Raw genomic sequence first — 16,289 nt, forward strand, 5'->3', positions numbered from 1 at the left:
TGCAGGGCTCCGGTTTTAGCCAGCTGGTCAGCTAGGTCATTCACAGTTTTATCTGTCTCCTCTATTTTGGAATGACCTCTTTTTTTCTTCCAATAGATGGTCATCTCATTGGAGATCACCAGATCATCAATTGACTGAATCAGTTTGACATGCTTTAAGGGTTTATTGTTAGCACAAATCATGCCTCTATTCTTACAGTTAATCAGGTGGGCCACCAACTCATTCCTGATATAATCCAAGTCAGTGATTCTAACCAGTTCTTTGAGTTGGTGGTGCCCTGCAGTGAGGATGGATTGATGAATGGCCATCAACTCTGAAACCAAACTGTTTCAGGGTCCTTTTTTGTAACCAGCAGAGGGTTCTGGGGTATCACTCACCCTGGCATTCCCAATGCCGCCACTAGTTATTTTTCCCCATTGTTATGAACATGGTAGGATTCCCCATCCTGTGAGTAAATGGGGAATGAGCATGTCACAGGAATCATGATCCACTGGTTAATAAGCCTTTGCAGTGTGGGTACTTGGGACCACAAACTACTGTGTGTTCTGTGTGGCTGAACTGAAGCTGTACCGTGTTTACTGTTGCTGGACATGGTGGGGAACTTAAATTCCCATGGTACCTTGGCCCGTGATGGAAGCATGTGTGCGCACAGGGCTGTGGCTATAAGTACTCCTCCCTGGCCTGTGCTGCTTGCTGGTGATTTTGGCATCTGCAGGCATGGGCCGGAGGAGAGTATGCTGGTTTTCTTTTTTATTTTTTTTATTTGTTTATAGTTACAAAGTAACTTTTACAAAAGATTTCTTTGGAAATTAAAACAACAAGTAATACAGCAGAGAGTACATAAAACATACTTTCTCAATCCAAAAATTCACATTTACCACATACATTTTCAGTTCATTTTCAAGTCGATTACAGGTACATCAATATACAATTTAAAAGAGAAGATCATTTACCCGAGATCTAAGTCTCCCTCACAAGGCATCGAGATGCTCCCAATTCTTAATAATGGCACTTGATGCTTAATCATTTGCCTCTTACTTCACATTAATTTAAAGACAGCAATAGTTCTTCAAAAACCTGACAACAGCAATCTGTAGTTTACCGTGCAACATGTCATTTACCTTGCAACATGTCTAGCCACAGCAGATCCAGATCCACACGTTCAGTATTTGGAACATATTTACTGAAATGGCTAATGCAGTCATTCCTTAGACCATTACACTCAGTCAATAAATGCTACAAAGTCTCCCGATTCTCCCTTTGCTTACAAAATTTACAGAAGGAGAATCCATTGCACTGCCCACTTCTAATATCAACTGTTTGTCCCGTGCTCAACACATTAAAGCGGAATCGCATATATTCCTGCCTCCAGGATTCATCAGAAAATATGATTAGGTATGGTTCCAACTCCCCCATAGTTTTACAATCGGACACAATGTGATTATACAACGTAGTCATTTTAACCTCTTGAACTGTTCGATTCCAGTCGGCATGAAGCAATATTTTTTTTACTTTCATGGGGTTTGTAATAAGCATATCTCTGGGGACCCCCAAGTTGTCGAGAACATCATTTGCTTCTTCCAACATGTCCCTGAGATACATTGATGTGGGAGCACCGCTCCTGATACCCCTACCCATAATGTCGTATAAGGTGGTATCTTGGCTGGTTATCAATTTCCTATATAAGGCCATTCTGCGCCATTCAATAGTGCCTCTGATCGAGTGTAGTCCGAGCTTGTATCTTATTGCCACCAATGGTACACACTTCGGCAGGCATTTTACCATAGATTTTATAATTTTGGATTCATACACAGCCACCTCCTTTCTGCACCATAACGGGGCTAGTTTAAGACCATAGCATAGTTGGGGCACTAATCTGTTTTTGTACAGGCGGATACACGGTACTAATGAAAATGTACCATATTTTGCGTCAATTTTACATAATTGGGCTTTCATAGGGCCAATTTTCGCTTCCAGTAAGACCCGGAAGTTTACCTTATTCTTATTTCCAAACAATGGGTAGCCCAAGTATCTTATTGCCGACTTTGTTGGTAATTTCTCGTGATTTAGGAACAGTGCATTCATTTTTTGTTTTTCCTTGTGAGCCAAACACAGTATCACTGTTTTGGGATAATTGATTTTAAGGGCATTTGTGAGGATATATTCTTCAAAAGCAGTTTAAAGTCGTTGAAGGCCTATAGGGGTGTGATCATAAAGAGTTACATCGTCTGCGTAAGCGGTCCACTGAATCTTGGTGCCCTCAACTTTAGGCGAGTTTGTGACCAATTTTTTGAAACACGCTCCCAGATCAGAAAAATATAGGTTAAATATTGTCGGGCGTATATACACCCTTGCCGAAGACCATTGTTTACCTTAATTTCTTGTGACAAATTTCCCTCCATACTGAGTCGAACCTTTAATCTAGAGTTTTAAAAGCAGTTAAAAGTCGTTGAAGGCCCATAGGGGTGTGATCATAAAGAGTTACATCGTCTGCGTAAGCGGTCCACTGAATCTTGGTGCCCTCGACTTTAGGCGAGTTTGTGACCAATTTTTTGAAACACGCACCCAGATCAGAAAAATATAGGTTAAATATTGTCGGGCCTTTATATATACCCTTGCCGAAGACCATTGTTTACCTTAATTTCTTGTGACAAATTTCCCTCCATACCGAGTCGAACCTTTAGTCTAGAGTTTTGATGCATTTTATATACAATTGATAGAAGAGAAGCAGGCATCCCAAGATTTGCTAATTTGGTCCACAATATTGATCTATCCACTAGATCAAAAGCGGATGTAAGATCGATTGATGCTAAGTGGGAAGATTTCCAGGGGCCCAGGCCGATTTTTGCATAACGTTAATTAATAAACCACCTGCATCAGTGCCCACGTTCTTTCTAAAACCAAACTGAAAGGGCGGCAATATTTTGTGTTGGTCCATCCAGCACCGAATATGCTCTAAAACAAGACTCGCGAATATTTTGGAATCAACGTCCAACAGGGCTATTGGTCGATAGCTAGTGGGGAGAGCCATGTCCCCTTTCCTGTAGATTTGTATAAGACATTCTCCAACTATTTGGAAGAAGATGTACCTTTACAATGTCTTTGAATAGGAGAAATAATATTTTGGCCCAGAGATTTGCATTCCCCTTAATAACCCTGTTGCAGAGCAGATTCGGTCCGGGTGCCCTTGATGGTGAGCTCTTCACAATGATATCTTCAATTTCTTTTACACAAAATGCGATATTCGGTGTGGCATTTTCAATAACTGACGGCGCAATCCATGCCACACTGGGGGGCAATAAAGACTACTAAAGTGCCCTTCCCATTTCTCTGAATTTATACATGATGTTTGGGTCTTAGTTTGGTCTTGCCCTCCATTGTTAATCAAAACCCAAAATCTACGGGTAGTTACTTCACACAGCGAACTTAGCATAGATTCTGCATCTCCCTGATAGAGCTTTGCATGCAGAGATCTTAACTTATTTTTCCATTTGTTTATTATTACGTGAAATTCCCAGGCTTCCACCTCTGTGAGGGAGATTGCATGGCGTCTGCGGAATCCATGAATTTCACGATTTCTACGCTGCTGAAGTGTTTTCATTTCTTCAGAGTATGTGTGCTTATGCCGTTCTTTACTTTTTGCCTTTTTCTTTATTCCCGCCTTACCTCTGATTACCGATTCAACATAATTCTCAAAGGAATCGTGACAATACCTTTTTTTTCCGGCATATACGTTATTTTGAAAATCGGCCTGGAAAAGTATGTTGACTTTCTCAATATTTGTTTTATGCCAAGAAATTCTTTTCAATTGGACATTTGTTGCGATCTGAATATTCAGCTTTTGTGCCTCACCCCTATCCATATCTACCAGTAGTGACATCTTTAGCATTTTATGGTCACTCTCCTCCGTGTCAATCAGGCCAAAACCCTGGACAAGGTTAAAAGTGTTCGTACAAACAAAAATGTAGTCTATGGTGGATGACCATTTTCCATTAGACCATGTTGATTTGTCCATATAATCATCCAATAGTTCATTCACATCTTGCATACCCCAACCTCCGAAATAGAGGGCCCATAAATTCCCCTGGTTACATTTCCGCTGGTCAGTTCTTTCATCAATCAGTCATCCAAACCTACATTCTTTAGTTCCTTCATCTAGGTGTATTTCAGAATTAAAATCCCCAGACAAGATAATGTATAATTCCTTATTCATATCCTGACATTCTTGGATTACAGAGTCTATTGCATCGATGTTTGCCTTTAGATCGCATTCGGGTTGCCAGTATATGTTAGTGATTAATAGAAGCATAGGAGAACTCTTGCGATCTATTTTCACTAAGACAGCTATACACCCTTTATTTATGTGAAACTCTTTTTGAGTTGTAAAATATATATTGTCTAAATCTTAATCGCAATTAATACCCTCCTCCCCCGACGGTCTCCCCTTAGATTTTTTTTTTAGGCGGGTTCCTGAACAGTAGTAAAACCATCCAATACTATTGCGGTCTCTGCCCATGTTTCTTGTATACATAGGAACGAGTGAGTCAAGAGTTCCGAGCACGTATCCTGGGAGTATAGTAGAGCTTGCGATCCCCTTGAGTTCCATGATAAGAGTGTGAGTTTCACGGTACTCTAGGTCGAGTCTTTCATGCATTGGATCTTGGAGATTGATTCCCTCAAGGTCGATGCCAATCATCTCAACTCAGCCACCTCATCTGAGTGCATCTCAGCGTTCTTGTCTCTTACTCCTTCTTGATCATTTCTCATCTGCATCTCTCTAGGAGGCCCTCCCCTACCTCCTCCCTGTTGTTTCCTTGCACCTTGGCTAAAATTCACTATATCTTACCCAAATCGTTGCAAAGCCACTCCTTCAGTGAGGGCAAGTTCGTATCTGGCCCTTGAATAAAACACAATTCTAACACAATCTTGTTGGGTGAATGTAGTCAATGAGCTTAATGTCGCTTGATGTGATTAGAGAGAGCCGAGGTATCTCATTAAACAGTGACAAAATCCATCCTCTATTTAAGGACGGAGGGCCTCCTATTGTGAGCATAAAACTTAGTATGACACTGGGGTCATCCACAAATTTTCGGCTCCCTCCATTCTCTTTGATCTTCTGGCCAAGCACTAAATAGCATTGGGTCTTGTCCCTCTGCCCTCGAATGTCCGCTTGTCTCCCACCTTCTGTTCTCTCCTCTCTCAATGTCCCTCTTCCCTTCCTTGTTTCGTTTGTAGTCTCTAACTTGTTCAAGACCCTGCTTTGTATTCCACATTTCGGCTATCTCCTGAATCCTCTCTTCAAAGCCCATCCCCTCATTTCGGGGTTTGTTTGTTGTTGTCCCCCCATCCTTGCATTCCTCTCTCCTGTCCCTCACACTATCCTGTGTGTTTATTGGGGCGGGCCCATGTTTGTGTAAACTCTCCCGAATATCATGGCCATCTTCGTTTGTTTGAACATTTAATCCCTGTTCAGTCTGTTTTTTTTCTATTTCTTTTTCTTCTACTTCCTCAACCATTGGAAACCTATGCTGTTTGTCCTCGAGCCCCTTTTTATCAGATAATAATGATCTAGGTGGTAGAGAGTGTCCAAACTTGGAGGGAATTTGGAGTATTTTAATGAGTGCCTCTTGTGCCAATTTTTTTATGTCTTCACTAGGTATCGTTGGTGGCACACTACTATTAACCTCCATATCGAGCCCTCCCACCGGTTCTACTTCCTTGGGCTGCCTCGAACTACTACGTTCGTTGGGGCTATCTACTGACTGATGCGCTATTTTGTCATCTTCTACTTGCTCTGCATTTTCTAGCACTTTATCAACTATTGGCTTTTGCTTATTTTTTATACCAAAAAATTGCTGGATACTCCTTTCCTCCTTGTATCCTTCTAATTTGCTTCCATTCGACTTCTTTGGATCTTTTTTCTTGTTTGCTTCAATTATTCTACATTTAGAATTGCCCTTAATTAGTCCTTGTCTATCCGACATTTCCTTCACTTCCAAAGCTATTTTGCTTTCTTCATTTAACTGGGTGAAGTCTAAGTGTCCTTCCTCTACTGATAGACTACATATGTCTTTGAAGTTTGTATTAGTATTTTTCATCTTAGGAGAAGGTTGATTTTTGGATTTTTTGGTTTCCATTATGTTAACCCCCTTCTCACTCTTTGCTCTTCTTTTAAGGGCCCTTGCCCGCATTTTCTTTTCTCTTCATGTGATAACATACACAGAGTCCCTTCTTCCTGGGTTGACACTCCCCCATCGTTCTGCTTCTGTGCTTGCGTTTTGGCATCCTGATTTTCCATCACTTCCAAAAGTGCCAATGGGCTATCCGGCTTGTTCCCTGCTAACTGGTCTGAGGTGATTAATGTGGAGTTTTCCAATTTTCCTAATTTCTTTTCACTTTGATTTTCCACTTTTTACATTTTTTATTGATTGATTAATATCATTCTTTTTAGTTCATTCACCTTTTCCGTGTTGATTCCCCTTCTTTCGCACATAGTTCATTCTCTGTTTGGGTACCTTGATTAAGGATCATCATTTTTTGCGTTGGAGGAATTGTGGGGGTTTCTTTTATGCTTCAAGCGTGTACAAACCCTTCCAGCCTACTTAATTTATCTATGCATTCAACCATCATGCATCTTAATTCCTGTATCTCCCCATGAGTCCTTTCGTGCCCTTTGTCTAGAAGATTGAAGATCCTGGTTAATACCGGGAATGGTTCTAGCATGTTTTCATCCACCTCATTTTCCTTAGTATGCTGGTAGCGCATACTTTCCTCAAACTCTCCTCTCCCGGGGGAACAGGGTAAGTCGGACTGGAACAGTTGTTTACGGTTAACCTGTGTTCTCCCATTTCCCCACCTCTAAACGAGCCCATCGTTGGGCCCTTAGTGTTTTCGCAGAGCTCCTCCCTACTTTCCATATTGGATTTGTGTAGGTGGACATTTTCAAGACCTCCTCCCCTCGCCCTTGCTGGTGTTGAAGGGCCTGTTGAAAGCCTAACCCCCCTATCCAGTTCGGCAGACACCACAGGTGCCAAAAGGGACATGTGCAGCTGAGGTGTGGTGGGCATGGAATCATCCATGTTTAGGGCTGAAGGTCTTACGGGTAATTCTTGAATGCTTAGAAAGCTTTTCTGCGCAATCTCTTCAACGAGGTCCATCTTCTGAAAAGTCTCCATTTGGGCCTTTATCCAATCACTTACAACATTGGGTAGAGGCGGGAAATCAATTCCACTTAATTCCCATTTTTCTGTCTCCCCACCCCCAACGTGTCCCTAATGTCTTCACTGTTCATTTTGGGAGAACAGGGGATTGTCATTAGTGGCTTGATTTTCTGTGTAAACACAAAAGTCCCACATGCAATAAATGTATTATGCCTCTCAGATTTGTCTCTTTTATTTTTCCGCTTGGAATATTTTTGGGTCTCACACAGTATTGGTGTCGTGCCACTCCTTAGGGTTCCCACCATACTCCAGATGCGGGATAAGCAATCCCCTCTCACTTAGACACCAGTTAGCATTTGTAATTTTCCCTTACCGTTATGCCTTTTTACCCCCTCAGGACACCTACACAATGTTCACTGCATTCCCCTTTCTAAGTGCAGAGGGGATTGCACTCTTGCGCAAAATTTCTTATATTAATTTTCCCTCCTTGCAAAAGTATGGTGTGTCGCAAGAGTATGCTAGTTGTCCTTTTTACAGGCAGTCAAATGCAGGGCGACTGAATTCGACTTACCCGGCGGTATTGTACCTTGACATCTGAAGTCTTGCAAAAATACCACAAAGTCTAGCAGATCACCAGCATTCTTTTCCACCATGACTCAGACCCCTCGACCACACACAAAAATAGAGACGTATGTGCTAATATTCAGATAATGACAATGCAGCCATACTCAATTAAAAAGTACAAGCTACGTATAATATACAACTGAAACATTCCCGTTCACTAATTCGTGAGTGCAGAAACCAAGATCCTAGATGCAAGCAACAAGCGCCAGCAGCGCCTTGTGAGATTACATTTTGCTAGCTGGTTTGATTGACCAGTTAACATTGTGCGCCAGACAATATCTAGATACGTGGGCAGCGCACATGTAGAGATAACTTTAAGGCATGAGTGCTCGCTAAGACATCAAGATAATAGTTAGGAAATGGTACAACGCCCTTTTGGAAAGCAGTACTCAATGTAAACACAATTGCCCCCTCAAAAGTTCTTGCTAAGTGCAGCCCCCGTACTTGTGGGGATCCGCTTACCGCTATCACCGTTTGTCAGGTGAATTTCCAGGAGTACCTGTTTTTGCAGGAGATGCACACAATACACATTCGCCCCCAGGGCTGTACAGGGTCAGGAGGATAAAGTGTCACCCTTCAAGGAATTTGTGTGCCCAGCGCACCCGCGCACCGTGAACAGTAAACAGTACTTCTATGTACTTTACAGTGCGCGCACAGGTGCGCTGGGTCCAAGTGTTTTGAAGCACCCGGGCAAGGCGTCACCACGCCAGGGGGGCGGGGTCGCGTGCAGAAGGCACACCTTCAATGAGAGAAAAAAACAAACAAAAGCATGTAAGAGCGCGTTTTGTGTTAGGCAATTGCAAACAAAGAATTCAAACAGGGGGGCGTGACGGATGCAACCACGTGGGCACTACGAGTAAATTCAGCAAACACAAAGTGCGCATATCACGTAGGATCGAGGATTAGTTCAATCTATGGCAGCAAACACAACGTGCACATGTCATGCATGATCAGAGATTAGTTCAGTCTATGGCAGTGTTCCACTCGTGCACACCCGTATGAGACAATCACCTCTTTTTCCTTTTCGAAAGTCAGGCAGTTGGTGTTCCATACAAAGATGTCCTGACAGCTCCAGTCTCGCCAAGGAGCAGCGTTAAGCACAGAGGACCCAGCCAGTTCCAACACACTAGACTGATTGAAGACACGACTCCAGCAGCACCCACCCGCAGTAAACAGTACTTCTATGTACTTCACGGTGAGCGCGCGGGTGCGCTGGGTCCACGTGTTTTGAAGCACCCGGGGAGGCGTCACCATGCCAGGGGGGCGGGTCGCGTGCAGAAGGCACACCTTCAATGAGAGAAAAAAACAAACAAAAGCGTGTAAGAGCGCGTTTGTGTTAGGCAATTGCAAACAAAGAGTTCAAACAGGGGGGCGTGACGGATGCAACCACGTGAGCACTATGTGTAAATTCAGCAAACACAACGTGCGCATATCACGTAGGATCGAGGATTAGTTCAGTCTATGGCAGCAAACACAACGTGCAAATGTCACGCAAGATCAGAGATTAGTTCAGTCTATGGCAGTGTTCCTCGTGCACACCCGTATGAGACAATCACCTCTTTTTCCTTTTCGAAAGTCAGGCAGTTGGTGTTCCATACAAAGATGTCCTGACAGCTCCAGTCTCTCCAAGGAGCAGCGTTAAGCATGGAGGACCCAGCCAGTTCCAACACACTAGACTGATTGAAGACACGACTCCAGCAGCACCCACCCACAGTAAAAAGTACTTCTATGTACTTCACGGTGCGCGCACGAGTGCACTGGGTCCACGTGTTTCGTAGCACCCGGGGAGGCGTCACCACGCCAGGGGGGCGGGGTCGCGTGCATAAGGCACACCTTCAATGAGAGAAGAAAAAAACCAAAAGCGTGTAAGAGCGCATTTGTGTTAGGCAATTGCAAACAAAGAGTTCAAACAGGGGGGCGTGACGGATGCAACCACGTGGGCACTACGTGTAAATTCAGCAAACACAACGTGCGCATATCACGTAGGATCGAGGATTAGTTCAGTCTATGGCAGCAAACACAACGTGCACATGTCACGCAAGATCAGAGATTAGTTCAGTCTATGGCAGTGTTCCACTCGTGCACACCCGTTTGAGACAATCACCTCTTTTTCCTTTTCGAAAGTCAGGCAGTTGGTGTTCCATACAAAGACGTCCTGACAGCTCCAGTCTCTCCAAGGAGCAGCGTTAAGCACGGAGGACCCAGCCAGTTCCAACACACTAGACTGATTGGAGACACGACTCCAGCAGCACCCGCATGACTCCAGGAGCACCCGCCCGCAGTAAACAGTACTTATGTGTACTTCACGGTTTTCCCCAAGGAGTCAGAGTGGACAGCGTGAGGACACGGAGAGCGGTGGGCGGCAAGGAGCCTCTCTTTCTCCCACCTGCGGACTCTCACATGGCGGGGACATTCAACGCAAGAGCTACAATGTCTGGGGAGGTTGCCAGTTGGGCCCTCCAGGCCAAAGATAAGTGCACTAATGGGAAGGGTTTGGAACATTGCATATCCGAAATTCCTGAGTGTGTCTTCCTGCTAGTGAAGCATGATAACGGAGAAGGAACAGTTGTCTTGTTGAAAGCCAAGCTTTGCTTGTGTGTCGCTTACTTTTTGTGAACACTGGCTAGGTCTACATGTTTTCGACATTGACGCCCGTAAAGGGAGGGAACTGAATTTCTTAGAATCCCCCCAGGGGCATACAAGCTCTGGAAGTCTCTGCATTAACAAGATACGCTACGAGTCCATAAGTCACACGTGTTCATTGGGTATGGCATGTTACGATGCAAACTTCATGTTACACGTTACCAGTCTGCCAATCTCTACATGTTTAGTTTGTGCACTCCATGTAATGTTTGTTGCTTGCAATGTGTAAAGGTGTCATGACTTAGGAGGTCTTTTAGGAGAAGGGGCACGCTGCTAACTAAGAAGGAGTGTGTCTTGCAGGTCTATGTGAAAGGGTATGAGCTACGCCCTAAGTATGAAGGGTCTATAGAGAGGAGGTTTCAGAGTCAAGAACAGTCATCCGATATTGTATCTTATGCTTGCATTTTCCCTACAAACCCTGCTACCTATCCATTACGTGATTCCTAACCCTCTATCCGGTTTTCCTTGCTAACACCTTACCTATCCACAACCTCTCCCTAACCCTCTTCCCCCCATTGGTGCCTCAAGGTTACCTGTTAATAAGAATCAGGATTCCGTGCCAACTTAGGTGGGAGGGGTCAATTACCATTTGGCTTCCGTGGTTAGGAAGGAGTTGCGAGATACTCCAAGGGTGTGACACAGCCACATAAACTGTTGGTACCCCCTGACAAGTGTCTTAAGTAAGCCTCCATGTTGTTATTGGTAAGTTTTCTTGAGCACAATCCTGAAAGTCTGCCAACCTATGAGCTAGGGGACTCTTCTTTTTTTGGCCATATCTGACCTCCACAGAAAAACTATCATTCGCCACCCAGATTCTGTCACTTTGTAGATATTGGAAGGGTTGGTAGGGAGTCTCGACAATGATGTACACCACCCCCCACCCCCGGATGAATGGGTGTCATTTTTCAGCGCCCACACCGTTGCGAGGAGTGCCTTCTCGCAGCATTGAATTTTTCCTCCACGGAGGACAAAGTCTTATTTGCATACAAGATTGCTTTTGTTGACCTTATCATGCTTTAGAGAAATCACTGCTGTTAGGCATGTCTTTCATAACTCTGTCCCCAAGAAGAACACCTTCTTCTTTATGGTGTAGGCCAAACAAGGAGCCTGGGAATGGCTTCTTTTCAGTTGTTTAACTGCCTCTTCTTGTTCCGAACCCCACCCACACTTGACTCCGGCTTTTGATAAATGGACCAAGGGTTGATTGACCCCTGCGTAGTCTTCAATGAACTTCCGACTATAATTAGTGAGTCCAAGAAAGCGTCTTAGTGCTCGCAGACTGGTAAGGTCTTTTAATTTCATTAAGGCTTCCACCTTCTTCGCCTGGGGATTAAGACCCCTCAGGGTTGATATTGTCCCCTGTAAGAAACCTGAGGGTGCTCTCCTAAGTAGAACCTGGTAATCCCTTATCCAGGTGGGTAAAACACCGCCATCGCTGTTGGATCCAGTTCCTGGGGGTGGACCAGTGGGGGAGGATCACCTGGTTAAGGTAACCCTCGGTCGTGCTCGGGGATACACCAAGTGTGATGCGTTATAATGCAAGGGAAGAAGACGAGGAGGACCAAGTCAATGAGGTTTTTATAGGCATCTCTAGATCAACCTCACTTCCACCAAATGAGTCTCCCTTACTAAAATCCAACAACCCCTCCATATCTGGTAAACCTATTAGGTATCCAAACCCTGTGGCCATAGGAAACTACACCTCCCAGAATCCCTGTCATCCTGTTGTCTACCCGAGCACTCCTAGTCATACTTATTACCATCGGTCTGATTATTATTTTCCGAATTCCCAGTCTGCTTTAACCAAATACTACAATGTTTACAATCCCTCTTGTTTATTTCATGACAATAATCCCGGTCACTCCCGTTTGTCCCACAAACCCTACAGAGTAGGATATCTGGAAAAGGTATCAACCCCCCTGTTTTGACACAAACACTTTCTCACACCGTGACAGACGGGGGCTAAAACCAAAGCCGTTTACCTGACATGTACCAACACAAGTGTCAGGCAGAGTCAGGCAATTAACAACAACTGAGCACACCTGACGGCCCTTTACCTTCCCCAGAGGCATGAAAGGCGGAGCATGAAAGCACACTTCGAACAAGGCTGGACGCACAAGCAGACACCTACACCAAACTGGCAGTTCAAATGTAAAAGGAAGGCGGTGATACCTGGAAAGAAGACGAAGGGGGAATTACCCTTGCCCTTTTCAACTCAGACCTGCAAAGCCTTCAAAAGGAAAATTATAAGGCTGGGAGTTACAGCTGCGTGAGAAACAGAAGAGGTCAATGCTATACAGGGGGCTCCCGCATTGATAACGAAGGTGCAGGTGCAAGCTGGCTACCGTGGTACTATCCTTGTTCCAGAGATCAGAGAGACCAACGAGTTCAGCACAGGCAGGTGAGTCGGAGAAAGCTGATAGCAAACTGAACAGTGTTGAGCCCAAGGTTGCAAGTAGCAACATTTTGAATGTAAGGAATTTGCAAGAGAAAGAACTTATCTGTGTGTTTGAACTTTAAAGAAAGCTCTGTTGAGGTCCACGTGCAGAGGAGTCCGGCGTCACGTGGGCGCTCATTCGAAAGACTCTGACCGGGACCTGTTTTGAAACTAGAAGAACCGGAAGGCCCTAGGAAAGGGTGGTGTCAGGTGTCACAGTGGTCCTACAAGGTTCACTTCAAACCCCTTGTACAATCGAAAGTCTCGGACCCGAAGCCTGTAGGAAAGCTAGGGAAAAGGAACCCTGCTTTCCGATAAGATTGTGAAATGTGAAATAAGACAAGTGTGAACCAGACAGAGGAATGCAGAGAGAAAGCTAGAAGAAAGAAAACCCTGCTTTCTGATGAAAATAGGCAATACATGAACTGTGTTAAAAGTGCATAGACTGTATTGAAAGAAGGCTGTAGTGAACCCGATTTAGGGAGGCCCATTTTTGAGGGAGGATACGAGCCCGATAGAGGGAGATCATACGGGGTAAAGAGCAATCACCCAAGGTGCAAGAACAGTGAGAGAACTTTTTGTTTGTGTGATTATTGTTTGTCAATCAAGAGCAGTACACCCGTGAGCATTGTGTCGACAAAGGTGGACCCAGTCGAGGGTTGTCCGCAGTGGGAAATTGTTTAAAAGAACATTTAAAAATGACAAGCAATATTTGAAAGGCTGGAGTCAACCCGACAGAGGGAGGCCCAAGTCGCAAGAAGTATCCGAGACAGGCAGAGGGAGATCCAAGGGACGAAAAGCAATCGCCCAAGGTATAGGAATACCGAACTAACTTTTATTTGGTTGTCATCATGAATCAGCATACCTTTTCAGGAGACTTTTTGATATCGCTGAACTATAACTTCGAACCTCGTGCCAACGAGGCCCAGGAGTGTGCTGTGCTCAGATGTCCCGCCGTGTCCCATGCTAGACCCAGCCAAACCATCATGACTTATCATTTTTGTGAACACTTCTTCCTTTTCTGGTGAACATTATCGCAAACTCTTTTTGTAACTTACTAGTAAGGATTGGCAACAGTTTTTTTTAGTATAGGCCCTTTTATTTGACAAGACACTATTCTGACAGCCTTATTATTATTTGATGCTTGTAGCTTGCTCCCTTCTTAGATTTAGGTTTAGATCAGGAATTTATCTTACCCATCATAAAGATCAATAAACACCCCTGATCTGTGATCACTTGTGTCTGTCTTTACTGTTGCCACCGTGAGTTCCTTAGAGCCCTAAGAAGCTCACTCAGTTCTCATACAACAGTGCCTTCTGAAAGGACAGTTTTTCTCTGGCTTTATGTAACTGTGTTAGAACATAGCAGATTTCTTTTCCTCCATAGTTGAGCTCTTGATCAGAACATCATCCACATAGGCTAGGTTTCCCCTTCATTTATTTTGTTTATTTATTTGTAATGCACAGAACGCCGGCAGACATCGGGGCGCAAAAATCTACACGCTCATACGATCAAAAAAGACAGGACAAGTCGGGCACAGCCTAATGTAGAAAGATGTTGAACTCATTGCCAGTGTTTATGTATTCAAAGGAGGTTCGTGTCCACGTGTACTGCTACCCCCAAAGGTAAAGGCAAGCTTGTACCGGTCTTCCCTACTCACGGGTACTGTCCAGTAACCGTTGGCGTACACCTCTGACCGTTGGATCTGTGCCAGCCCTTGATAAATGGAGGGAAATGGACATCTTGACACGTGGACCCATTTGTTCAACTCCCTTAGGTCTGCACATAGTCTTCATTGGCAGTTTGGTTTGAGTATCCCCAGTACTAGGTTGTTGAAGCTAGTGTGGATTGGACGAATTATCAGAAGGGATCCTAAAATCGTAATAATCTCCATAAGTGTCTCCTTGGACGCGAGAGGTAACCAGTATTGTATCACAAATACTGGAGCCATCTCGGGCTCCATGGGTCTGGTGGTTGAATGAATGGATGTGCATCCACAGTCATATGAGTTGTGAAAACCCTAGGGATGTTCTCCCATCCAGACCCCGAGAGTCCTCTATTCAGGTGGCCAGTGGAGGGCCATTGCTTTTGGATCCCAACCCAGGGTGTGGACGAGTGAGGGAGGATCACCTGGGTTGGGGAGTCTGCGGTTGTCTTAGTGGGAAGGCCCAAGGCGAGATGCAGTACTCTGACAGGACAATAGAGGAAGTTCCAGAAGCCTTTATGGCATTTGTTGATTCCCACAACTCTTATTCTGGTGTCATGGCCTTTGATTCTGATCCTATCAGTTATGACCCAAGAGGGAGAAAGGAAGAAGTCAGTGGTCCAAGACAGGGGTGGAAGAAGACCAAATTAAAACAAGAACACAATTCTTGCTTTAAGATTCCTTCACCCTCTACCTTTCCAAGTTAAAAGACAATCAACCCGCAGATATAAAGAGGGCTACTATTCCCTTCAGTAAAGACAGGATCAGAAGATTCTTAATGTCAACTCCCTAGGAACTCAACCTAACCTCCAATCCCATTACACTTCACATTCCTCTCCCTCAGCTTCTGCAAGGCATTTTCAATCACTCCCCATATGCCCCTCCCCATTTACAGCAAATACTGAGATGAGGAGGATACAACTAGGATCAGTGAAGATTACCCATATAAACAACATGGGGAAAGTAAGGGAAACCTACTATAGCAAGAACACAAATTGTCCCACTAATAGAGTCAGGCATTTGGTAATGACCACTCACACCGGACTCCACTTGGCTGTTCCTTCAACTATAAAAGGTGTGGTTTTTCTCAGAGGAGAGAGTGACCTGGGGATGTTGTCTGGACCAGAGAGGCCAAGGAGCAGAGAGCACCGGGAGGAGAACGGTGTGTCAAGACGCTGGCCCAGTGTGTGTGAGGGGCAATAGCATGGCTAGGGAGCCTTGGCTCCAAGGAGCCGGAGTGAGGCAGCCTGCATCCTGCTGTTGGTGTTTGGCAAAATCTTGTTCCCCTGGTGCCTGTCCCAAGGTTGTCCGAGGGGCAGGTGGTGAGACCCTGACATCAACCCTGTGTATCCAGAGAGACCGCTCATCAATGCAACGCTGCCGAGTGGGTTTCATGTCAGTGAGAAACTCTCACTGCTTGCGGTTGATTGGGGCGGAGCAGGAGAAAGACACAGTTTGTTAAGCAGCATGACATGGAAAAGCGAGAGAAAGTTCGTAAAGCAGTGCAGAAGTAAAATAAAGACATTGAAAGTATGCACGGAAAGGTGGCACAGAAGGAAAATAAAGACATTTAAAGTGGGCACATTAAACAGATGCGAGTGTGCACGTTAAAGAAAGGAAAGTGTGTAAAGTGTGCAAGAGTCACAAAACAGAACAAAGCAGAGGAAGGTGCAAGTATGTACGAGAAAGTAAAAGAAACAAAGGAGAGCAAGAAATGGAT

General features: G+C 44.6%; 1 protein-coding gene across 1 annotated transcript in view; it reads right to left on the reverse strand.

Annotated features, from left to right (window-relative positions):
* Positions 1-870: 870 nt before the first annotated feature.
* LOC138468203 (uncharacterized) overlaps positions 871-16,289 on the reverse strand; it is a 32,912-nt gene continuing 17,493 nt past the window's right edge. Inside the window, exon 3 of the mRNA XM_069608663.1 lies at positions 871-9,071. Coding sequence (XP_069464764.1) covers positions 5,076-6,191 — 1,116 coding nt within the window. The 5' untranslated portion in view covers positions 6,192-9,071 and the 3' untranslated portion in view covers positions 871-5,075. The remainder of the gene's footprint in view (positions 9,072-16,289) is intronic.

The sequence above is a fragment of the Ambystoma mexicanum genome, chromosome 4q (genome assembly GCF_040938575.1).
Source record: "Ambystoma mexicanum isolate Mex_15411 chromosome 4q, UKY_AmexF1_1, whole genome shotgun sequence".
NCBI lineage: Eukaryota > Metazoa > Chordata > Amphibia > Caudata > Ambystomatidae > Ambystoma > Ambystoma mexicanum.